The sequence below is a fragment of the Pavona decussata genome, unplaced genomic scaffold (assembly GCF_977016875.1).
Source record: "Pavona decussata unplaced genomic scaffold, jaPavDecu1.1 SCAFFOLD_114, whole genome shotgun sequence".
NCBI lineage: Eukaryota > Metazoa > Cnidaria > Anthozoa > Scleractinia > Agariciidae > Pavona > Pavona decussata.
The window spans coordinates 5,897,824-5,922,500 of NW_028145528.1; the positions used below are offsets into that span (position 1 = coordinate 5,897,824).

Sequence of the window (24,677 nt, forward strand, 5' to 3'; positions counted from 1 at the left end):
GACCATTTACCGTATTTTGTGGCACACTTCGTCAACAAACTGCATCGGCAAAGTAAAGGACTGGCTGGAAAGTTTCTTCCCTCACTGAATATCACTCTCGATGCAACGATGGGTTTTGAATCAGTTTTCTACAGAGTAGGTGTGGGAAGGGTCGTGATTAGTTTGTTCGACCTCTTCTACAAGAGAAGTATCGCCGAAACGAATTGTACTTGCTTTAATTTGTCTTAGTTATAACCAGGTTATGCATGAAAATAACATTTGCAATGTTTTTCCGGCCCGCACGATGATTTGCGTGACTTTACTGAGTACCTCTCCCTCGTAAATTCCAAAAATAGCGTGATTGTTTTGAAGCGTGACCTCACGTCACATTCGCTTTCATTGCATTTGCCGCGTCAGCTGCTTTCTGATAAGGTCTTTCCCAAAAGATTTCAATATTTCCGTGGGTTCGAGAAGATGGAAACAGTTTCTGGAATACCTGTGGTGGACTTTTCTGCCATGAGCATAGAACACAAAACTCTTCCATCACCTTCTGACGATAGAGTGCAAGCCATCGCCAGACAAATTCACGAAGCTTTTAGTACGGTTGGATTTGTTTATCTGAGGAATCATGGAATCACTCAAGGGAAGGTAATACTGCAGCCTGAGCTGTTTGCTCTTCAAAATCCTCATCTCAGCATTATTAATTTATTGGTGAATATTCAATGTTTCGGATGAAAAGAAAAAACCTTAGTCGCCAGCAAAATTCGCGTTACCGACTCCGTTTTTATAGCTACTCGAGTTCACAAACTTTAATTGCCTTACGACCTTGGCTGCATATTATCGCGCCCTAAATTGCCTTTTGTTAAAAGGTTTAAAAATATCTTAAATCAACGATGACGATATACTGCGAACAGAAGATTTTATGTTTGCATGTAAAAGAATCTTGAAAAAAATTCTTTTTTTTTTGTCCATTTCTTTCTCCGGATAGGTTGAGGAAACATTCGCTGTTATGGACAAATTCTTCACCCTCAGTAAAGACATCAAACATAAGTATAGAAAAAAGGGGGAACTAGATGCCAATGGTTGGGAAGCTTTGGGAAGAGAAATGTAAGCTAATTAAGCCACTCAGAGTACCAACAGGGGCAGTAAAGGGAGGGCTGGCACCCCCTTCCCACTTGTGGTTACCACTTTTAAACATCACAACGTAACAACAAAAACAAACCAACAAAACACCCAGAACCTTCCGAGATGAGATTTAAAACGTCGTGTTAGAGTTTAACAGCACTTTATTTTTAGCCTATGCCATCCCCTGTCGGTTTACAAATTTGGCTATAAAACCTGCAATTTCTAGTTTGCAGTGGGTGACTGTCTGTGGAAGGGGCATTGCTTGCTTAAAACCAATAGTGATAATATGCTGAAGACTTACGACATTGTAACATTTAGCCATAATGATCCCTATCCACCATCCTTCTCTGGGAGGGTGTGTACACTTCAATCGTTTGAGCCAGAGATCCAACACCTGGAGATTTTTTTCTTTTGTGCAAACTCCCCCACCCCCACCCTCATTATCAAGCCACTCCTCCTCTCCCAAATGGCCCAAATCAACCCACCCACTCCTCCCCCAAACTGACTGGTTCAACACTTCTCCCTGTTTTCTTTTTTTATAGTTTCTGTAAATGTCTAACAGGTGATGCACAAAAATGCATACAAAAACCATAACTGCTTTACTGACATGAATTTCAAAAACTGAAAAGAAGAAGAAAAGTAGACATTGCTGTGTATCATGTACACTATATCAATTAAATCAAAAGGTTAATATAAGCTTTCATAAGAAGGAATATTAGCTATAATAAATTTAAAGTTATTAAATAACTAAAACTAATAATGATTTAATATACCATATTTTTGTCTCCCAGCACTGATCCAACAAACCCAGGCGACCTCAAGGAATCCTTTGATACTGGGGCTTTTGACAACAAGAAATTTGTAAGAGATTTTATAATATTCATTAACATAATCAAATAGTACTTAGTGTAATATTGATCTCCTTTCACACATCCAAAGAAGAGTTTGGGATGCAACAATCCAGAACTTTTAAGGGCCAGATGTGGGGTGTAACAGTAATCATAAGTGGAATAAAATATTAACAGCGACAAGCAGATTTCAAAGACAATTCAAGACTCAGGATTGTTCTACACTACAATTTTTTTTTAAATATAGGTTAAAACTAGATTTAGGAAATAATGTACAGTTTGAGAAAATATCCATACTCCCCCCACCAAAGGTTTTTCGTTTCCTCCCCCCCCCCCCCCTGTACCTCATCTGAGCCCCCAGGAAATGCCAGTTTAACTTCATACTTTGCTTCTAAAATTTTGACTTTTACCTCCCCCCCCCCCACCCCCTAATCCCCATAGGAATTTCCGATAACCTTCCATAGGGTGGGTATGGATATTTTCTGGAACTATACAATCTATCTTTTTGGATCAGTCATACCATGTTATAATTTGAAACACTCTTTAATATTGCAGCGCTGGCCCACAGAAGTTCCTGAACTTCAGCCTGCAGTTAAGACACTTTTTGATTTACTAAGTTGTCTTGGCGATAGAGTATTGTGTGCAATGGCTCTTGGTTTAGGACTGGTAAGCTGAATTTTAATAAAACAACTTGCAAACTTAGTCTCTAACTATAAAAGGTGGTTCTTATATTAAGTTAAACTAGCTAGTTGGTAAAGGTAAATAAATATTGTTCTACTGAATAGGTCCAGTCTCTAAAGTAATGAACCTTGCTTTTATAACATAGCGGCCAGTTTTTCCCTATTAACTGTGAAAACTTCAAATAAACAATATTGCAAGTGGTGATTCATATTAATTAATAATTATTTTATAATTCAGTTTTAATAATGATATTTTTGGCGAAATAAGCATTGGTCTCAGATAGGCTGCCCATAGCTTATTATAATTATGCACAATTCATTGGAAGAAGCAGAACTCCATAAGGAACTCAGATTGGAGATGTTTCAGGATTTAAAAAATTACTGGCCTATCAGCCAGGCTCCATCTTAATGTTCTTTGACAAAATCTGACCAAAAGAGGTGAAGGTATCCTGCAAGATCCAGTGCTGATAAAAAGAATTTTTTATGCATGGCTGCAAATATAATTCATATTTACTTGGTAATTGTGCACAAACGTCTATATATAATCATGGAATTTCCCTTTAGCCAGCAGATACCTTTAAGAGTTATTATAAAGAGGTTGGTACAGAGTGGGGCACAGCTCTCCTGCGCTTTAACTACTACCCAAGAATAACTGATATCGGCCACATCAAGCCTGGGCAGATACGATGCGGTGAACACACAGATTATGGAGGGATAACTCTTCTGTTTCAAGATAATGCAGGAGGTCTGGAGGTAACTGATTTGTGCAGTTTTAAAAAAAAAGTTCCATACCCACCCCAAGGAAGGTCATCAGAAATTCCTAGGGGGAGGGGGGCCTAAAAGCCAAAATTTTAGAACCAAAGCATGAAGCTAAACATAGTGGAATTTCCTGGTGGGGGGGGGGGGGGGGAGGGGGAGGGGCTGCAAAATAAAAAAACCTTTCATGGGGGGGGGGGGGGGGGGCAGTATGGATATTTTCTGGAAGTTACTCACATTAATATTTTGATAGCTTTACCTGCCCAACAGAATTAGTGTGCAGGACATTTCAATATTCTGTTCCTATTTAATACAGTTTTATGCATCCTGAAAGAAAAGGTTATAGGTACAGTCGCACTCTTTGAACAATCTGAATACCTCAGTGATTTATTCTTGCCAGCCTGAAGCAACGAGGAGCATAACACTTCTCCCCCCTTGCCCGGATGGGTTGTTTAGGTCTGATATTTTGTTCTAAGGTTTTCCTAGCATATTAGTTTGCTGGTCAGTATCCACATGCATTAAATACCCCCACAACCACGTGTGTTGATCAAGAGACTATGTGTGGATTCTTGTACGATCATTAAAGGAAACAAGACAAACAATGCAACGCCCAGAAAGCAAGCAGTCACACAACAGTTGTCTTTCTGATCATTTGACTGAAATGCAGAAGCCTGTTGGAAAGTCTTATGCAATATTAGCTTGTCAGTGAGTAAATCACCAAGTCTTAAATATCACAAGATTTGATATTTCTTATGATGCAAATTAAGTCGTAAAATAATACATCTACATATATTTGGACACCATTTACAGGTAGTCAACAGGGAGAAGAAGTTTGTTTCTGCAACCCCAATCCCAGAGACGATAATCGTTAACATAGCTGACTTGATGCAAAGATGGACCGCAGACAAGTTTGTCTCTACTGTATGTATATATAGTAGTTATATATATATAGTCAGCCCAGTTGAGAAAATACGACCCAAATCCAGCAGCACATCCACATAACCTGTCAGTAGGAAGTATCCCCTTCCGGTCTTCTCAATTGAACTTTTATACTTCACTGTTTAAACAACAAAGTTAAGAAAATATCAACACTACATACAGTAGTTCTCTCATACCAGTAGAAGCTATCCTCTAAGAAACTAACCACCAATCTTGTATTGGTACAGGTTCACAGAGTCATTATCCCAGAAGAGGAACTCAAGAGGCACACTCCAAGACGTTCTGTTGCATTCTTTTATGATCCTGACTGGAAAGCAAAGATCACTTGCCTAGATGGCTCAAACAAATACCCCCCAATCAAATGCGGGAAATATGTCCAACAAATTATGAAGGGTACTTTTAGCTTCTGAAGTGAACAATTGACCGGCATTTAATCAAATATGTACAGATTCATCTATTCCAAAATGTTTGGTACTTTTTTGGTACATGTCAATAGTGCATTAAATTACCCAATTCATGCTGAGATGTGAGTGAAATGATCACAGGAAAATAATAGTCAATGTACAATAACTATCATAAAACAATCAAGTTTACAACACAATATTTATATCAACTTCATATATAGACAATGGAAGGTTCACTCATCACCTAATACAAAAGAAGAACATTTGCATTTATTATTCAACACACATTGCAACACTACCCCATATGATGTACTGCGATTATTTATACGTAAGTTCGTGTGTCAGGGTGAAAAATGGCAGAGTGCTTTAAACAAGTAACAATCTCAGAGGATCGTCTCCAACTTTTCTGCAATAAAACCGTGCTTATGCAATTATCCTGCTTAATCTTGCAGAATATCCCCTCCGATTTTAGCCCACTTAGCCTATAGCCGGCTGAGCAGAGCAGTTGGCTGTGCAAAAGCTATTTGGAGGGTAATATTATTACACACCACATGTATGAGCACTTGTAATTGAAAGTGAAACTCAAAGAAAACAGACTAAGTGTGCATGTAGCATAGACACTTGACTTCCACTGATGAAGGGCTAAGCTCAAAACATCTGGAATTTCTTGAAATTTTTGGCACTTCTTCACCATTTCCCCAACTTTTATATAATAATGTACACTGTAACTTTTAACGAGTGCTACACAGCTGGCAAATATTTTGTTTTACAAGTATCTTTTATAAATTTAATGTAATATATGTATACGTAAAACCTGGCTCATAAAATGTATCATTGTGAAACTGCTTTTATTCTCAATAAATGATGTAATCCACAATCAGACTACAAGTGTATTACACCTTCATATATTAATTTTTTTTCTTTTCTTATTGGCCTGTTATTTTATTATCACCAACTATGATCAAATGATTTTAATGTCAACAAAATAAAATTCAACACTTTTCTGGCCCTCTGGAGCAATCAAAAGCACACTTAATTAACATATAGTCGACCCCTGATAACTTGAACCTTCATGGGAAATTGAAAAAGGGATGAGTTATCGGGAGTTCAAGTTATCAAGGGTAAAATTATATAGGAAATAACCTGAAAGGAAAGGAAAATTGGTTTGAGTTAGTGCGAGGTTCGAGTTAGCGAGGGTTCGAGTTATTGGGAGTCGACTGTACTTATTGCGGTATGTTTTATACTAACTAAATATATCACTCTGTTACCCTAAATCCTGACAGTAAATTTGCACTCATATAAGAGAAGTTTCTTTGCATATATTTTGTAGTTTTACTAAATTATAGCTGTCAAGTGACTAAAACATCACAGAGAGATATAACTAGAATCTTTCCAGCAATGAGTGTCTTGGTACATGTCTAAAGATCTCCGCTGCAAGATAACATTCATTACTGAGACCTAAGCCCAACAAAAACCTTGTGCCAATGGGTAAAGAAAAGTTAGCATCAGCCTGGCATTTAATTTGAAAGGCTTTGTTTAGGTTTGTAAATAAAGGCATTGGCTTAAGCCTAATGGCAGCTACAGCATAAACAACAGTTGTTTATGTTTACTGTTCCCACGATAATTTGAACAGATGGTTGCATCAGCATCAATATGCCTTTCAGGAAGTGTTTTATTGATTAGTTGATTTCCTGAATAAAATATTATGTTATGTTATGCTGTCAATTAAACTAAAGTTTTGCTTCTGGTGAAAATCGCTTACATCCCAATTTCTCGGCAACTATTCACTCCTTTTCAAAAAAAGCTTTTGTTTGTAAGATCTTACTGGAAAGTTTATTTCTATAGATAAAAATGAAAAATTATTTAAAAAATTTCCTCCCTGAACTTAGACACACAGTAACGTTAAAAAACGAGACACTCAAATGTAACCATCCTAATAACCATTCAATTTCCATGAACTATATATGGTGCAGTGCATTTCTTTCTGGCCATCCAAAACAGGTTCTGTTTCCATTTTAGTTGGGATGTAGGGGGTGCGGGCAAAGAGAGGGGATGTTTATCTATTGCAACGTCAGTGCAATAACAAAAGTCCATTTAGCTTCAATTTGTGTACAAAAGACATGAAGTACCAAAATTTAATGCTCTAAACTCAATTCACAGATAGGTTTGTAAGTTTTTTGAGAAGTCAATGCGATTGCACAGTTTCACTTTTCTTCAAAGAGGAAATTTGTCATGCGATTGCACAGTTTCACTTTTCTTCAAAGAGGAAATTTGTCAACTTTCCTAGTGACACCAGTGAACATTTCCCACTGTCCATCAAGCCAAGTAACTGTCAAACCATAAATTACTCCTCTACTTCAAAGAGGAATATTCCAGTTCATACATAAATCCTACGCCCTTCAAAACTTATTATTAATTTAAAATTCCTGGCTTAACAGTGCCGTTTGGTGTTGTATCTCAGAGGCCCTAAATAGAACGTGTTCTTCAGACTATTGTTAGACAAACGTTTCAAGGCACGTTAGCAATAAACTGTCCTTTGGTAATACGTATACCTGCAGTAATGTTGGCCTCTCGTCTAAGTTTCTACGCCAACTAAAACCTGCCAAAAACCCGTTGCATTGTCGCCATCATGTGCCTCTCCATGTCTGCAAAATGGTCAAACGCCCTATCGAAATCTCCAAAACCCGCGAAGGGATCGTAAAAGTTTGGAAAGTTGTTTCGAGTTTGAGTTTCAGAGCTCCTTCGATTATCTCGACGATTTCCCCGTCTGTTCCTTGGGACAAACGCTTGATCTTCGTGGCCATTGAAGAAATCCTCTCCGAATCTGTTATTGACACCGAAATCAGACTCGTCTAGAAAGATCCGGTTAGAAAACGGATCCTCGAAAGCATTTGCTTGGAAGAAGTCTGAATTTCGCCCTCTGTTCCGCCTCCTGGAAGTATTTTCACTGGAATCAAAATCTTGAAAGGCCCCGAAGGTTTGAAACGCCATCTGGAAAATATCATCGAAAGAAGATGCACCAAAGAATTCCCTGAAAACTTCCTCTGGGTCGCGGAAGAAACTAGAAGGAAACGTTTGGAAGGTCGCAGCGAATTGGCTATCTTCGTTTCGCCTTGGGCTAGCCGACAGTCCCTCTTTCCCATACTTATCGTATATTTCGCGTTTATCTTTGTTAGAAAGGACCTCGTAAGCCTCTGATACAAGTTTGAACCTCTCCTCGGCCGCTTCTTTGTTGTCGGGATTTTTGTCCGGGTGCCATCGTAACGCTTGCCGTCGATAGCCCTTCCTTATGTCGTCTTGTGTCGCTGTTTTTGGAACTTGTAGTATTTCATAATAATCTTCAGACATTTTAGCAACCAAAGACGTGACGAAATTCACATTTCACTATGGATTAGGACGAAAACTGCAACGGCTAAATATCGAGAAAGCGAAGACTTACGAAATTCGAAAATAGCATGTGACGTCATAATACGAAAGAGTCTGACCACAGGTTAACCAAGCCTGTCCCGTTGTGGCACAGAAAAACTTACCTACTTGTAGGTATCACTCGTTCATTTGCAGTCCTGGACAGAAAACAAAGACAGTTTGTTTATTTATTTATTTATTTATTTATTTATTCATTTATTTATTTATTTATTTTAAGTGGAAACAAACTTCCAAACGTCAGCACTCAAAATCACTTAATTATCAAAGCTGGTAGCCAAATTACTTTATCAACTCTGTTGATAACCCCAAGCATTCGTTTCCATCCCCCAACAACGCAGCACTACAGTTTCTTTAGAAACCAACCCCCTTATCTAACTAGAAATACGTGACTCGCAAAACCTCGCGAAGCTAGGGCTGGGTGGACAGTTGATTCGAAGTGATGTTGTCTTTTGACTTTGCTCTGTGGTTTCCTGATCTTCGTTGCTTGCACTGAGTTTCGTTGCTTAATCTCCCTCGGCGAATCTGTCTTGTCCCTTGTCGTCCTCCTATGGTTCGTCTGCATCACAATTTGGTCGTGTTTCACCGATAGTAAACATTTTTCACTGCTCGATGAATACGTAAACACGTTCAGCCCTCAATGAATAAACATGAATTGCATCTGACACCAGCCTGTCTTCCAACCTGTTGCTGCCTAGCAACCTTCCCTTTGCCTGACGTCATTCAAACTCCGTTTGCACTGTTGCCACGCATCAGCATGGACACCTTCAATGATGTATATAAATTTATTTTTCACTCGATTTTGCGCGGCTTAATTAGCTCCACTTGGGCCTAATTCGGCCTGACAAATTTATTGACCTCGCTACACTCGGGCAGTGAGGAATCATCTAAGCTAATGATGCTAGGCTAGTCACATTTGCAATTTACGTGTGGATTTTCTAACCTTTGTTTACATGCGCATGTAAGCATTCCAACAAAATTAAAACCAATCATGTCTAAATAAAAGTTATAAAATGTTATGGCACAGTGTGTTATGGCATGGCATGGTATGGTATGGTATGCCTGATGGTATGGTATCGATCAAAGTAATATGGCATGGCTTGGTATGGTATGCATGGTATGGCGTGGCATGGTATGATATGGTAATGGCATACCATACCACACCATATGGCGTGGTATGGTATTATTTGGTATAGTCAGGAGGTCATAAGCTCCTGGTATAGTATGGTATGATATGCATGGTATGGCATGGCATGGCCTGGTACAGTGTGGCATGGTATCGTATGATATATATATATGGCATGACATGATACACGGTTCTGGTATGGTGGTATGGTACGGTATAGTATGGGTATGGTATATGGGTTTTTTGAAAGTCCAAACCTAAATATCTCAGGCAACTTTTAGGCATACTGGTATATATATATATTTTTTAGTTTGGTATATACAACAAGTTTAAAATGCCTTGTCAGCAGGCCTTCTTTAATGATTGACAGCCACTGACAGGAAGGCATGATCCATGAGTGAAATCACTCAAACCAGGAGCTATCTGATTATGCCTTAATATATGGGTCCCTGCATGGTAAAATTTATCTGGAGAAACCAACATATGAGAAAAACATTTATTGCAAAGCGCTACCCTGACCCACAAAAAAGCTTTAAAAAATAAATAAATAAATAAATAAATAAATAAATAAATAATAAAAACAGGCGAAAACAGTAGTCATTTCTGCCACCCCTCCCTTCTCAAACCTACCAGGGAGCGCTTGGGGAGCCTGAAAACTAACCGCCATGTTGAAAACAGAGAAGACCCTGGAGACGAAATATGTTGAAGAGAAATTTTATCAGCCTAGCTTACTCGCGAAATTCTCTAAGCTGGGTTCAGTGCATCTGTGGTCTATTTTTCTCGTTTGAAACTGTAGATTTGTCTTGTTTGTATGGTCTATCACACTTGCCTGTTATCTATGAAAGCCGTTGGTGAAGAAGTCGATGGAAAATAATAACAGAGAAGAAAATGTTGACGGTAATGGAGGCGAACAGGACGACTCCACCGACAGCGAGCTAGAGGAGTTGAACGCGTACGTGCCGTTAGATATTCCACCCAGAGATTTCCCCAGGCATCTTGTAAGAGGCTATTCAGAACCACAAAAGACTACTGCTCGAAACAGAATGGAACATAATCTTCGCAAAGAGACTCATTCTCCTCCCATCATCCAAAAGCAACGAAACAAAATCGTGAGTCAAGTTTTGCCAAGGAATGCTCAAGTTGTTGATTACTCCACGGATAAAATTACCCTTGTTGTCGACGATACTCGTTTTGTCGTTGAACGGTCGTTGTTTACTGTTCATCCAAACACCATGCTTGGAAGGTAGGGTGCTGTTTTGTTGAAATAAATGAAATTCAAAATGAGATTTGGCATAAGCTTATTAGCTAAGCTTGTAAGTTGATATGATTATTTTTAACTTTTCTTGCCACTTCTTAATCTCTACTACTTGTTGTTGCTCTTTGTGTTAACCATTTCGCTTGTTCCCAGTTTTCAAAGAGTGGGCAATTTTAAAAATTAGAGGGCTTTGTATAGATTATACAGCAACAAATTTAATTTTGTTAATGCTAGGTGCTAATTTGTTATCCACTCTTAAATAACTATATAGCAGTGCCTGATTTTCTTTTAAACATTTTTATGGGCGAGGTAGATGGTGTGGAATGATCAACATTTATCAGTCTTGTCAATGTGTCATGAAAGGTGTTAGGAGTCAGACTCCTGAGGGAACAGGACGTTGTCTTACAGCAAGGATCAAAATCCTTGATATCACAACATAACATAACACTTATTCAAGATGAGGAAAATAAAATTATAAAACAGCATCTTGAAAAGGAAAAACTAGAGGTCCGTCAGCCCTATGACATTTCCCTATGACATTTCCCTTTATACAAAGTTATAATAGAGAGAGGTTCAAAATGTGCAAAACCACCAACAGCAGTGCTAGCTACCCATTTGATACACAGCCAGTCTCACCATCGCCTGATGAAGTCCAGGTCCCAGTTTCTGTAGTCTCCTTCGCAGCCTTCATTTGGGCTTGTCCTGCAATGCACTCCCTCCCTCACCAATGGCTGCTTTTGTTGGTGGGGGAGGAAGCACGTTGCGTGACGAGCCCAAACAACGGCTGCCAAGGAGACTACAGGAACTGGAAAGCCAGAAGGCTGTCACCCAAGGTTAAGAGCCAGAAGGGCATCCAGTGGAAACCCACTGTTTGAAAAGAGCCCGTAGTTTGGCTGCTACTCTGATGCATGTTCTTTTAAAGGGAGGGGTTCACATTTCAGCGCATGTGCGTGAATCTAAATGCTTTTTTATCTTTCTTATTAATTTTATGGCCTTAAAAATCTCACTCACATGTACTTCAGTAATCACATTCTACAATAATATTAGTCCAAGCAAAATGACTGATGACCAAAATTCACAGAAAATGCTAGTGGATTGTACTCATAAATTGTCGATATTGAATTGAGTGGACCCCTAGGATTTATTCCATGGTCGATGTGTTTACAGTAGCTGTTACTTGCATGCGAAATAACGCAATTACCACCCAAGTTACCTATTCCCTTTTGAATGGTTCATAAACAACAAATAAAATTAAACAGGCTTGGGTCATAGCGAGTAAAGGTGAAAAAGTATTTTGATTCATGGACATGCGCAGAACTGTGAACCCCTTCCTTTAAAGTCAAGGCCTAACTATGAAGGCACAAATATTTTAATAACAGGTTTTGCAGCTTTCTTTCTGATTGTTGAATTTCAGAATGTTTGGTTCAACAATGGAATATACAACAAGGAATGATAAAGGAGAATATGAAGTAGCCAGAGGCATTTCTGCTAATGTATTCAAGTGTATACTGGTAAGTCTCAACCATCTTCCTTGGATGTGTTAAACATTCCTGATCTTAGAAGTTTGAGGGACGTACCTATATATCATAATAGTTATGAACCAAAGTGGTGGTGCAGTGTAGCGGTTTAATAACATTCAGACTTTCAGTTGGAATTTTAGTTGGAAGATCAGAGGGTCAATGGTCCAAATCAAGTTCAATTTTTTCAGTCTCTGATTGTATGAAGACTTGAAGAATAGTTATTGCATGTATACTTGTTACGTGCTTGCCACATGTGAACATAAGTAAACAAGCTTGCTCACCATGAGTCTGTAAATGCATAGGAGGAGTAATTGACTGTCTTCAGATGTTGAGAGTTTTTTTCTTTGTCGCATGCTCATACATGCCATTTTGAATACTACATCAATTGAGTACAGTTTACTACATGTATAGCCTTTGCAGTTTTCATGAAATGTTTCCTTTGATAACTAATGCTGTTGATTTCTTTTCCAGGACTACTACAAAACTGGAGTGATTAACTGTGCACCCAGTATTCAAATCCCAGAACTTAGGGAAGCATGTGACTACCTACTCATACCATTTAATGCTCAAGTCATCAGATGTCAGAATTTAAGTGAGTAAATAAAAATGAATCAGTGGCAGAGCTATGGAAGGGGCATTTTTCCGCCAATACCAAGGCCCGCAGGGCTGAGGTGCCAAGATATTTCAATTCACAAGGAGAAGCTAGACAAGCATTTGAATGGGCCCCCCACTTACATGCAGGTCTAGATTTGCCACTGTTACAGTGCAACAAACTCAACCGGGGCCACTGAAAAAACCAACACTTTGAAATTTAAAGAAATGTTCTCATTTTTGATTGGTTTAAAAACTACCAAAGCCAGACTCCTTTGTTGTAAACGTGACTTGTGATTGGCTGATCAATGTTGGGTGGCCCCGGTTGAGTTTGTTGCACTGTAATGAATAAGCAGCATAGTAGTAACTTGTACTTTTGTACTCAGAGAACAAGAGAATTAACAATCTTATGCTAGACAAAACTGTTGAGGCAGGTCTACCTTTTTTTTGAAGGGCTTGTTTTAAGATTTTAAGATGGGTGAATCTTGTGAGAATTGTAAAAAAAAAAAAAACAGAAAAATTGCCTTCCAATCTTGCCCTGTTTAGGGCACACACTGTAGCTTTTAGTGGTCAAAATCACTAAGCATTCGCCTGTAGTGTGTTGTAAGAGTTAGTAGGTTGTTCGTGGCGAGGTTGTTGTTGCTTTCTCAGATTCTCAAAACATAGGGTTTGAAAAGTATTGATGGGAATGAAAATATTGTTGTATTTATAACAGGGGATCTTCTTCATGAACTCTCTAACGATGGGGCCAAAAACCAGTTCCAGTATTTTGTGGAGGAGTACATCCTTCCTGTCATGGTATCTTCTGCTAAGGTGAATTTTCTGTTGTAACCACTGAGCTCTGATACAAAATAATTTGTGTCAAGAAAAACTGTCTTCAGGGCAAGGGCTGCTCAAGGGCGTAACTGATCCAAATCACTTTCCAGATTGCTTTTTGTTTTTTTAAGCTCAGATTCATCAGGGTTTTCACAAGTGGTCTTGAATTCCTTTGACAGGAATAAACATTGCTTCAATGTTTAATCCGCTGGTTTTCACTTCGTTTGTGATAAAAACCTATGATTATGGGCAAGATTTCCATTTTATCACAAAACCAAGCATAAAGCAGTGGATAAAAATTGGAACAACATTTCCTGAACAACCAAAAAGCAATCTGAAAAGTCTTTTGGGTCAGTTGCGCTCTCAGCCCTTCAATGACATAGAAAGTCAGGTGTGGCAGCAACTTTACTGAACCATTCAGTTTGATGCTGTGTGGGACAGTGTTGTAATGCAGTGTTTTTATGTTTGCAGAAAGGTGACAGAGAATGCCACATAGTTATTCTCACTGACGATGATGTTGTAGACTGGGACGAAGAGTATCCCCCAAGCATGGGAGAGGAATACACACACAGTAAGGCATTAGTTCCATCTACAACTCAGCCACTATCACAGTGCCTCCTAATTTTGTTTACGAATTCCACTAAACCCTGCTAAGATCTACTTTTCCCGCATGGTCATGTAAATCGCGCAAAAATACCTTTGAATAATTAGGAGTCGCCTTCCTTAAAGTGCCCCTGGGACGAAAATTTCATTTTCCATCTTTTTGCATTTTCGTGTAGAATATGACCTTCTTACTCATGTTACCAAATTTCAATCCTTTATGGCGATTGGAAGTATTTTTATTTTAGCTTTTTATTCGAGATTTCACGGCAGCCATTACTTGGCCTTGTTCCGGAAGTTAAGGCTCAAATTATGGGAAGTGACGTCATTGGCTCAACACGAAAAATTCCACATGGCTAATTTTCATATGGATTCTACTTCATAAACTGTATTGTGCTGTTGCGAACTAAATAACAGCAGAATACAGTTTATGAAGTAGAATCCATATGAAAATTAGCTATGTGGAATTTTTCGTGTTGAGCCAATGACGTCACTTCCTGTAATTTGAGCCTTAATTTCCGGAACAAGGCCAAGTAATGGCGGCCGTGAAATCTCAAATAAAAAGCTGAAAAAAAAACAAACTTCCAATCGCCGTAAAGGATTGAAATTTGGTAACATGAGTAAGAAGGTCATATTCTACACGAAAATGCAAAAAGAGGGAAAATGAAATTTTCGTCCCAGGGGCACTTTAAAGAAATGACTGTCCCTAGATGTGCTGTATGTATGTACAGTAGCCAAAGAAGGCATAATCCTTAAGGGAAAAGTCAGAGAATAGACCAATTTCGATTGTATTAAAATTCGTTCTTGGCTTCAAGGCTTAGGGGAATAAAACAAAAGAAATAACATTGAGGCTCAGATACGAATATTTAATTTCTTTTGTTTTATTATTGTTAGCCTTGTAGCCAAGCTAGAATTTTAATATACCAAAATTGGTCTATTAAGCAACAAGCAAATTTCTAAGTTTTGTCTCATATTCAGGGAATTTTACATTTTTACATTACATTGTGTATCAAGCATTGCTTCATGATCTCTTCGATATCTTGTCAATGCATTGTCTTTTTTTGTGTTTCAGTTGTTTATTCCACATCTTTGTATCGCTTCTTCAAGTACTTTGAAAACCGTGATGTTGCTAAAGAAGTTCTCAAAGAAAGAGGCCTCAAGAAGATCAGACTAGGAATAGAAGGTAGTTAGAATTTACCAAACAAAATTACTGTGTTGTACATACGATTTGGTCGTTTAGTTTAAAATGATAAAGAGCAGAAATTGAATAATAAAAGGGTGATTGTGACATGTTCTTAAACATTGAGAAACTGGCATTGTGAACTGCGAAAGCATTGTTGTTTTTGTGTTTGTTTGCATGCTGATTGTATTTGCATCCAGAATAAACATGACGGGTTTTGATTTCCTGATCTCCTACCAAAAGTCCAAGCATGGGAAATGAACACATCGTAGTTCCAACAGTTTTTAAATCGTTGGGACATGCATGAGGATGAAGCATGCCCCACACCTTTTAAAATACTGGTAACCTAGGTCCCATAGTCCACTGGTTTTGTCATTTCGTCGGGCTTCCCTTATGGATTAACTGTACGGATTTACACCCTTGGTTGCGGGAGAGAAAAAGGCGTTTTATCAGGTGTCTCATCTAAGGAAACAACACAACTGATGCCCAAACCACAGGCCCTTAGCCGCCACATGGATAAGGAGAGTAGAAACGAATGTCTGGTTTATCAACGGAATTGATATTAAAGCTAAATTGGCCACCGATTCGAGTGCTGACGTTTGGAGCGTTAGCCTCGAAACGTCAGTTCTCGAATCTCTTTAGGGTGGCCGAATGACCTTATCATCTCTGTTGATGAAACCAAACATTCGTTAGTTGTAAGTGGTCTTCGTTTATTAATCTGTGACTTACGCATCTTCGTTTTCAGGTTACCCCACTCATAAGGAGAAGATCAAACAAAGACCCAATGGCGGGAGGCCTGAAGGTGAGACTGTTTTAGTATCTGACATCTTGTTCGTGTTCAAAATTTATTTTCCCGAAGTTGCATTTTTGTTGATCCTCTTTTTAAACCTATTAATATTACTCATAAACAGAAAACAAAGGAAATCACTACCTTAGGGAAACGGAAGTTTGTAAAATTGGATGAACTTTTGCTTTGAATTTTTTCAAGAATAAGTTTGTAATGGTTTGAGAAGCTATAGCAAACACTTGTACGAGTGTTTCATCCTTTAACTATACAAAGTTTGCGTGTTGTTAAAGTCACAATAGATCCTTTTCTTGAGAGTTGTGCTCTGTTCCTTACCACATTATGCCATCTCCACCCAGTGATATACAACTACGTTCAACGGCCTTTTGTGCGCATGTCGTGGGAGAAGGAAGAAAGCAAAAGCCGGCATGTTGATTTCCAGTGCGTCAAGACCAAAACTGGCACTCCCGGATTGGTGGAAGCTGTGGATGAGCCCGCCGCCTTAGCAGCAGCGGGTGCCGGACCCCACCCCCCTGCAGCTATTCTGGGAGCTGATCCAGAAGACATTGAGTGATAGGTGGATAAGAAAGAGCGAGACTGTGCGGTGATCTGGTTCTACAGGAGCTTGGTTATCATGCCTCATTAAAAGTACTTGAGGTTAAACTAGTGTTGCTGTAACGATAATTTGGCGCTTTCCATTTGAAAGAGTAAAATTCAGCGCCTGGTGTTTTTGAAAACAAGATAAAGCTAGTCCAGAAACAGGTTGTTCGAAGGCCGATTGACGCTAATCCACCATTGAAAGTTAACCGAGGTAAAAAGTGGGTAAAGAGGTAAAGGTGTTTGTAAAAGGAATTTTAAGGTAAAGGGAAGGAAAAAGTCGAAGTCAAAACTAAAGTATAAAAATCCCCGAGAACAATCCCTATTGATTAGTTATACTGTAATTAAACTGGAATCAGAGTTCACATCGTCTGTGAGTTAGCTTAAAGGGAAAATGTCATAGGGATTTTGACCTTTTGGTAAAAATGGTGCAACAGTACTTTAGCTAAGTTGCAACGCAGTTCTAGAACACCTGGAGAAAGAAATCAACTGCATTCTTGAACAGGCCAACTCATGATCTGTTCTAGTATATTTTGGAGACGAAAATACAATAACTTGAAAAAAGTCAGCCTAACTTACTAAAACCTTTTTCAAGTTGCAATCGATTCCGACCCAGTCCATCTGTGAGCAGAGACAATCGTGACAGTTTTAGTACACTTGGGTGGTATTAATATTCTGCTAATACACAAACGTCTTGAGATGAAGAATTTGGACACTAGTCCTATTATCCGAAGACAGAAATACCACGAGAATGACACTAAATCTCGGTGACACTTTCCCTTCCATCGTGCTTTTAACAACTGTGCTTGAGGTAATTTTAAACTTCGAGTCCGTTTTTATAGCTTACCATAATAATCATATGTGTTAAAATGTGGATCCCGTGTCCTATTTTGCCCAAGGTTTTGACTTTGACTACTTTTAAACTTAAAGTAAAATTATTGTAGCTGTGAATGCTTTTGAACGAGAGAAATTTGAACCAGGGTTAACGTTTTAAGCGTGGATTAGTGTTTATCAGCTCTTTTACAACTGGGTCCTACGTGATAGTCTGGCCGCCGAGAGAAGGACAAGAATAGAAATGTTTATTTGGATTCATGTTGTTTGTATCTGCTGGTCCTCTCTATCACGCTGAAGTACTGGTAAGGATTTCGTAAGAGGCTTGTTGGTAATTCCGTGTCTCATTCTGAGGACGGAGAATGGTACATGAAAATATCTTCTTATGCTGACAATGCCTCTTTAAAAAGGTTTAAAAAGAACAAGTGGTGACATATTGGTTGGCTCTTCTTTGTGCTTGGCGTGGAAATTTGAAGTAAAGAAGAAGCTTAAGGTTTATTGAAGGTTATTGTTATGACAGAGGCCAAAATTTCTTCGATGAATTATAAAGGAAACTATGACATAACTACACAAGTAAGCAGTTACTTTGCAATTGGTAGCACTTAAGATTAAGTGTGAATTCATGCGAGGCTTTTCCAAAAGTAAGTTGGTGAAAAATAATGCTTTGTTGAATTATAATATGCAGTTATTGCTCGTAATGCTTAGCTAATGCATTGGATATTAACCCGGGCATTAAGCGCTGCTTCAAAGATGCCAAATATTCCCTATTAGCATGTTTGTGTCAGAGACAAAGCTGCCGTTTGTCTTTAAGTGTTTGTTGCGTTAGATAGAACGAATTAAATTATACAGGTTATTGCGTACCAGAATTAGCTTCATCGATTAAAAGGACACGTTAGGTTAAGTACTCCAGAAAGAAAATTTACTGGATGTTGCGCAACTAGATCTTGAAGTTGTTAATCGCGTTCTTTTAAGCTCTTTTTGCATCTTAAGACTTACTCTGTGGCAAGAGGTAACTTGTTTAGAATCGCGTACAAGTGGCAAATCCTCATTCTGAAATCGTTTAACCGATTTCTCTTTGATTGTTAAAATTGCGCTTACCATATAGTTCAAGACACAAGCAAATATATTTAGGAGAAAAAAATCGCCTTTTTTTATCAATCATATTACAAAAAATTATAATTGTGTTTAAAGGACGGTTAAGAAATGAAATTAAGCGTGCAAAATAAATTTTGCCAATTATATTGTGAAGTGTTGATTTTAATAAAAGGGTTACCAATTAACGGTTACCACTTTCGAAGTAAACAGGCGTTTATACAAAAGCGTTGTCCGTGTTGGACGAACTTGGGAGAACACTGTCTCGTTGGATTACGCGTGGAGACGAGCTACTAGTGCCCTGTGATATAAAAACGACCAAGTGCTCTGCGTGGTGGAGCAAGAACTCTAGCCGTGCCGAGCGAGGTCTTCGGGGTCGGTTAACATAGCACGATTTATTGAACGAAAGGGAGAGGACTGGGTGTCAAATTAGATAAAATGCACCAATTTAGTGATTTTCGGCCGCCCTTTGTACATTTAATACTTACAAGTAAATACATCATTCAGGTTACAAGTATCTCGTGGTTTATATTCAATTTCTTCTAGAATTTTAAGATAGGTCTGTTCACGTTATGGAAGCATTACAAAGTTCCACCCAAAGTGGTTAATTCACAGCACTTTATTCGTAATCGTCGCTAAAGAACTCATCGTCGCTTATGGCGCCGTAAGTCCCTTTTAATCCTGGAGTGGGTGGTGGCACAGGCGGACCAATCAAAGACTCGTAATTGGACATGCCAGTACCATACATGGACATGTTCCCGTACCCACCCAGGGTGGAGGAGTGGGGATGGCTTGAAGCCACAGGTTCGATGTCATAGGTTGGGTCAGCGGCAGGATGATACACCTGGTCTTGCATGGTGTATATAGGTTCTTCCTGAAACACCACATGCGTGACTGCGGGTTCTTTGTCGCTTTCATCTTTTTTCGATCTAAACGTAATTAATAAGGAGTTTTAATCGCGCGCGTAGATTGGAGGGGTAGAAATAGCCAAAAAGTGGAATAAGGGGGGAGGAAAACGGAAGGTTTATGAAACCTGACGGTGGGGAGAATTACAAAGAAATGTATATACTGAGTTATAAAGTTTAATCTCCTTGAAGGACCAAGCGATACCTTTAGCCTAAAGCGCCCACTTGCCAATAACTCCGATTATAACCGATCTAAGAGATTTGCTTGCCTGCGATTGGTCGAAATGCGTAACGAGACGCAAATTTGTCCCAAATGAAATATATTAGTCGACATTCCCCAAGTGATATAGCCTGCGAACGCAGACGTATTTCCGGCTGTCGAGATTCTCTCCGGAGAATCGGCGGAGAGAATCTTGACAGCCGGAAATACGTCTGCGTTCGCAGGCTACAAGTGATACGCCCCCGGTTTCAAAATGTACGTTACACCAACGCCATGAAATTAAAGACATCGTTGAAGACTTTAAGGTGGAAAAGCGTTAAGCTGCAAAGACGTCAACATACTTAGCGGACGCGGTGGAGAAAACACTAACAAGTCAAGGATTATCAGAGACACAATAACCTTCCCACTTTCCCTTAAACACTATGCAGAGACATTTGTCACTTGAGGTAGTCCGTTCTGTGAATGAATGGCTTGGCTGAATTAAGGAACGTGGCTGCCGTTGCATGACAGCTGACTGTTGTGGGAAGGTATCCATTACCTGTGAATTTGTGTGTGGCGACCTCCTTTCCATGCACTTTGGCTTGTCGCTTATGGGAGGTTCGACTGAAGTGTACAATCACAGTGAATTTCTTGGAATGTCAGAAATGCATCCGGTCAGCAAAACCATTTACCAAACGATTTTAAAAACTGCTGATATGTGACTACCAGTGTGCCTCAAACCAGCCAAAACGTTGCCACTGTCTAATTGCCTAGATGCCTAGCCATTATATGAGAACCCAGTTCCCCCTCCAACCGGGACCCACCCTCACCAATTCACAGCTATATCGCTATAAATTATGGATAGACGAAGATGAGCTTCTGATACTGAGGATGGTGACAAACCAAGTGAAAGGCCCGTTTTCCACCTCTAGCTTCGACCTTCTTATGCCGGGCCTGTACCCCTAACTCCCCCCTCCCCTATGCCCCATTGTTAAATGAAGAATGCAAACTTACGGTCGTCGAGTTCGTGCATTCCTTATCACGCAAATGATAAACACAAGAAATAAGATGATTATGGGTCCAAGGATAGCGGGTGCAATGTACCACTGGCCGGTGAAATCTCCGCTGAAAACCTTCAGGTATTTGTAGTCAATGAAGCCCCATAACTTGTCATCTTCTGAAAATTTAGAAAACGATATTTGGTTTAATTCTGGCATTTGTGGCCTCACTTTTACTATTTCAGACTTCTATGAGTACAATTGTTTTGTACCCGCGTGTTACGTTGAACGGCACATGGAAGATTCACATATCATGGCGTAGCAAGCTATGGCAGCTTATAGTAGCTTATACCTTTCCTTTGATACCCTGAAGAAGAAAGGCTGTGTATTTCGAAATATTGGAACCGTGAAATCAGCTTTGCTTTTTTCATAAAGTAGCTTATAGTACCCTATTACGACAGGCGCGGAGTTGGGAGGATAGGTGCGGGGACCGCAGTTGGAAAGCAGCCATGGGCAATCAGTCAGAAGAGACATTTGCGAGAATACGATATGTTCTCATCCTCCACATTCGTTTGTGTGTGTGTGTGTTTGGTGTTGCTGCTGCTAAAGTTTGTTGTTTTCTTTTAATCAGTCGATTTCTCCGTTAGCTTAAAGGTGCTTGAGCTGACAGAGTCAGTAAACCAATCCTTACTGATTAGTACCTATGGTTGCTAGGAAACGTAACACGTAAATTAATAGAAATTGTCTTGTGATTTTTGTCATTTCATCTACGTTCCATGCTAAGATGCAGCCAACATGCCACTCACCTGTTAAATCCGCCATGGTGTTATTCTCCCCTTCCACTAAAACGGAGATGAGAGGAACGAAAATTAGATGCCGCCGCCCAAAAAGAGAAAGTCAAACTGTGTTGCTACGTCGGTGGGACTGGAAACGAATGTAATTGATAATGTAATTTGGCCACCGTAAAGAGGTTTTGAGCGCTAGCCCTTCGTCAGAGCGAATCAGGTTTAAATGAGAGCGCTAACACTCCGGTGCAGCCGTTGCAAATAACTGCAACATATGCGCACCTCTTGTCATGTTACATAGTTACATGTTACACCGATCTTTCTTTTAGTGATAAAGCGAATATTGGCCATCATATGGAAACCAACAACACTTTAATAGGAGGATCTGCTGGTCACTAGTGATTCAAGCACAGCCTTTAATAGGATGAAGGCTCTTCTTTTGACAATTTAAACCACAGTCATTAGAACAGGAATTTTCTGCCTGTCTTCTTTACTCTTGTGTTTATATCTCGGTGATTCCCAGTGAAATCCGGCTGACAAGAAGACTGAATGTGTCTATTTTTTTAACGTTCAATAATTCTTATTCTTGTGGTGCTATTGTTTGTTTTCAATAAAAAGTCCCTTATACTGAGCTTAATGTTTAATTGCGCCTGCGCCCTTGCGCAGCTATACTGATGATCCGAGCCACGCTTAACGTACCCACCACGCCTGGGTGGGTGTTTGAAAGCGGATGGATAAGTGCTTGAAAGCGATTTAATTTACCTCGCCCATTCAAAAAAACCTGTCTAGTTTGTAGAAAAAAAAAACAGTAGACGCTTAAATGTATCCAAAGAAGAATATTGCATGTTTCCCAGCGTACTTTGCCGGGGTAGCAAAATAACTTACAGTTATATGTGTAATTTAGTTTTGATTGACTGAATTTCCGAAAAGTAATGAAATAACGGGTCTTGCTCTGAATGATTGCTCTCAAATTCTTTGGTCATTTTTTTGTTTTTGAACAAAATTCCATATCCAATACTGTTTATTATCATAATCAGAATGCAAATAAATATTTGTTACCATTATAAAAGGACAATTAATAACCAGTTGACATAAGCATTGGCTGTTCAACCCGGTTGTGGGGAGAGGGGGAGGATACTTCCATATATATGCTATATGGGTATGTGCCGCTGTGAAGGGTATGTTTTCCAAGCAGTTTAAATTGAGATAGGGTATAGAAATAAGAGAGATTTGTTCTAGAATAGGGTATCATTTTCCAGGAAACTGATCAATTGCTAGAACAATTTAGTCCAGACTAGGTTTCCCGGGAATTTACTCTTAAATTTTAGTTGTTGTTGTACACGCAGAAGTTTCTATTTTGGTTGGACTGTGATAGTGACCGAGCTTCTGGAAAATACGATCCTTGGATAGGGTAGGGATTTTTGTTCTTTAGTCTAATATAGGGTTGCAAAATGCAGCTGAACTTGGTGTGATTTAGGGTAAGGGTTTCAGAGTCACAGCGGCACATTCCCAACCAAAAATGTTTAGAGTACCCCCCCCCCCCCTCTTGGGGGAGGCTGCTCAACTAACCTACTATCTGTACGTCAATGACGTTTCGTATCTCGCAGCCAGCTTCTTTCAGCACAACTTCATAAAATCCGCCCTGCTCTATTCCTGCGTTGGAAATTTCTAGTTCGTTTCCTGTTGAACCTTGGGTATCCAGGAACTTATAGTGACTATCTTGACCGCGCACCAGATTTCCTTGGTGTATCCACCACAAAATCCCGCCATCGGATTTCTTAACCTTCAAAACGCCTTTGCCACCAAGTTGTATGTTAAAAGGACTTTCAACCAAGGTTCGGACATAGATATCTGAAAGATGAGTTCAGCAATTACCACCAATACCTTTCATATTACACCAAAAGATTCGTAGAGACCTCAGAATTAACCATAATAATCGCACATGAGGACTACATTTGGTCATACCAAGAAAGATGGGTCTTTTGAGGCTTAAGTTTAATATTTTTAGTTTTAAATCAGCTTAAATCTGAAAAGGCAACGTGAATACTAAAATTATAAACGAACGGCGCATTCGGAAACAGAAAGTACTGCTCTAGTTCTCGGACAGTGAATTTTTACGTCGAGGGGGCTGTTGCGTCTGTAGGGAAGTGGAAACGAATGTTTAGTTTTCCGATCAACCGGGCGAGATTTGAGAAAGTAATTTTACGGTGGCCAAATTTCTTTGTGAACTCTGTTTATAAATTAAAACTAAACATTAGTGAATTTCTACACCTTGGGCCGAGAAAATTTGTACGGCAACCCCTGACATCAATCCAACCAACTGCTGAGTAACGTGTGGAGTACTTTGTTAAGAAGAGTGCCTTGAAGCGTTTGAGCTCGAGTCTGTGGAAAAAATCTTATCTTCAAATAACAGCTGCTTAGCAGTTTTACATCTGTCGCACAGTTTATTGTGCTGTAGAGGACGATCATATATATAACTTTAGAGTCTGCCGGATCAAATCCTTTTTTAAATCAGTTTCGGACTTTCGTATTTTGTGGACACCGAGGCCTAGCAGTAGTTAGTTAGGGGTGCCATGTTAGTACCATGGTATTTTTATTCTCGCATATAGTCATGAACCTGAACCGTGCAAAAACACCAATTTGTATAATAGAAGATACCATCGAGTGAAAACAGAATAACTGATGACAAAAGAGGGGAGAGGAACGGGCAGTTAAATTTCTTTTCTCCCTATTTTTTCCCTTTTTTTCTCCCTCCTCCCTAATTTTTTCGACCGTTTCTCCCTCCTCCCTGTTTTGTCACCTTTCTCCCTGATAAGTCTTTTAAGAGACCTATTTTATTTGCTACTTCACCACAGTGCCCCGTTTCCACATGTCTTAAAAGAAGGAAAACATACGAAACACGTTTGTGATGTCGTTATATCTCGTTCTTCCCAGACTACCTTTCGGTTTTGTCACGTAAGCTTGAAGCTTTGATGTTTACAACATACATTTTAACTACCGTATAATAAAAATAATGGCTCCTATTGGTCGAGATAGGAGGGATATGACCTTCAAAGCCAGGCCCGTAGCAAGGCTAAAACAACTGAGGGGGCTTAGGGAAATAGTTAAACAAAACTACCCCCCCCCCCCTCCTCCCCCCGTCACTCAAAACACGGACTGATTAGGGAGTTTAAGATGCAACGAGAACAGAAAAAAAAAAAAAAAAAAAAAAAAAAAAAAAAAAAGGAGATTTAGTAAGGAAAAC

The 24,677-nt window shown here is 39.3% G+C and overlaps 4 protein-coding genes across 4 annotated transcripts in view; 2 read left to right on the forward strand and 2 right to left on the reverse strand.

The window, feature by feature from the left end:
* The first annotated feature begins 20 nt into the window (after positions 1-20).
* Positions 21-5,613, forward strand: LOC146470445 (uncharacterized). The gene is made up of 7 exons (XM_085122587.1): positions 21-627; positions 968-1,086; positions 1,896-1,965; positions 2,508-2,618; positions 3,197-3,385; positions 4,199-4,309; positions 4,555-5,613. The coding sequence occupies exons 1-7, from the start codon at positions 454-456 to the stop codon at positions 4,735-4,737; spliced, it is 957 nt and encodes a 318-aa protein (XP_084978713.1). The 5' UTR covers positions 21-453; the 3' UTR covers positions 4,738-5,613.
* Positions 5,561-8,183, reverse strand: LOC146470446 (dnaJ homolog subfamily B member 6-B-like). The gene has a single exon (XM_085122589.1). The coding sequence runs from the start codon at positions 8,077-8,079 to the stop codon at positions 7,324-7,326; it is 756 nt and encodes a 251-aa protein (XP_084978715.1). The 5' UTR covers positions 8,080-8,183; the 3' UTR covers positions 5,561-7,323.
* Positions 8,184-9,968: 1,785 nt separating this feature from the next.
* On the forward strand, positions 9,969-18,693 carry LOC146470447 (BTB/POZ domain-containing protein 10-like). The gene is made up of 8 exons (XM_085122530.1): positions 9,969-10,523; positions 11,950-12,046; positions 12,527-12,647; positions 13,362-13,459; positions 13,934-14,033; positions 15,135-15,245; positions 15,988-16,044; positions 16,386-18,693. The coding sequence occupies exons 1-8, from the start codon at positions 10,144-10,146 to the stop codon at positions 16,598-16,600; spliced, it is 1,179 nt and encodes a 392-aa protein (XP_084978656.1). The 5' UTR covers positions 9,969-10,143; the 3' UTR covers positions 16,601-18,693.
* The window catches only part of LOC146470448 (uncharacterized), an 18,930-nt gene continuing 11,821 nt past the window's right edge, over positions 17,569-24,677 (reverse strand). Inside the window, exons 3-6 of the mRNA XM_085122531.1 lie at positions 23,003-23,284; positions 21,455-21,490; positions 20,665-20,827; positions 17,569-19,475 (exon numbers count right to left, since the gene is read on the reverse strand). Coding sequence (XP_084978657.1) covers positions 19,166-19,475; positions 20,665-20,827; positions 21,455-21,490; positions 23,003-23,284 — 791 coding nt within the window. The 3' untranslated portion in view covers positions 17,569-19,165. The remainder of the gene's footprint in view (positions 19,476-20,664; positions 20,828-21,454; positions 21,491-23,002; positions 23,285-24,677) is intronic.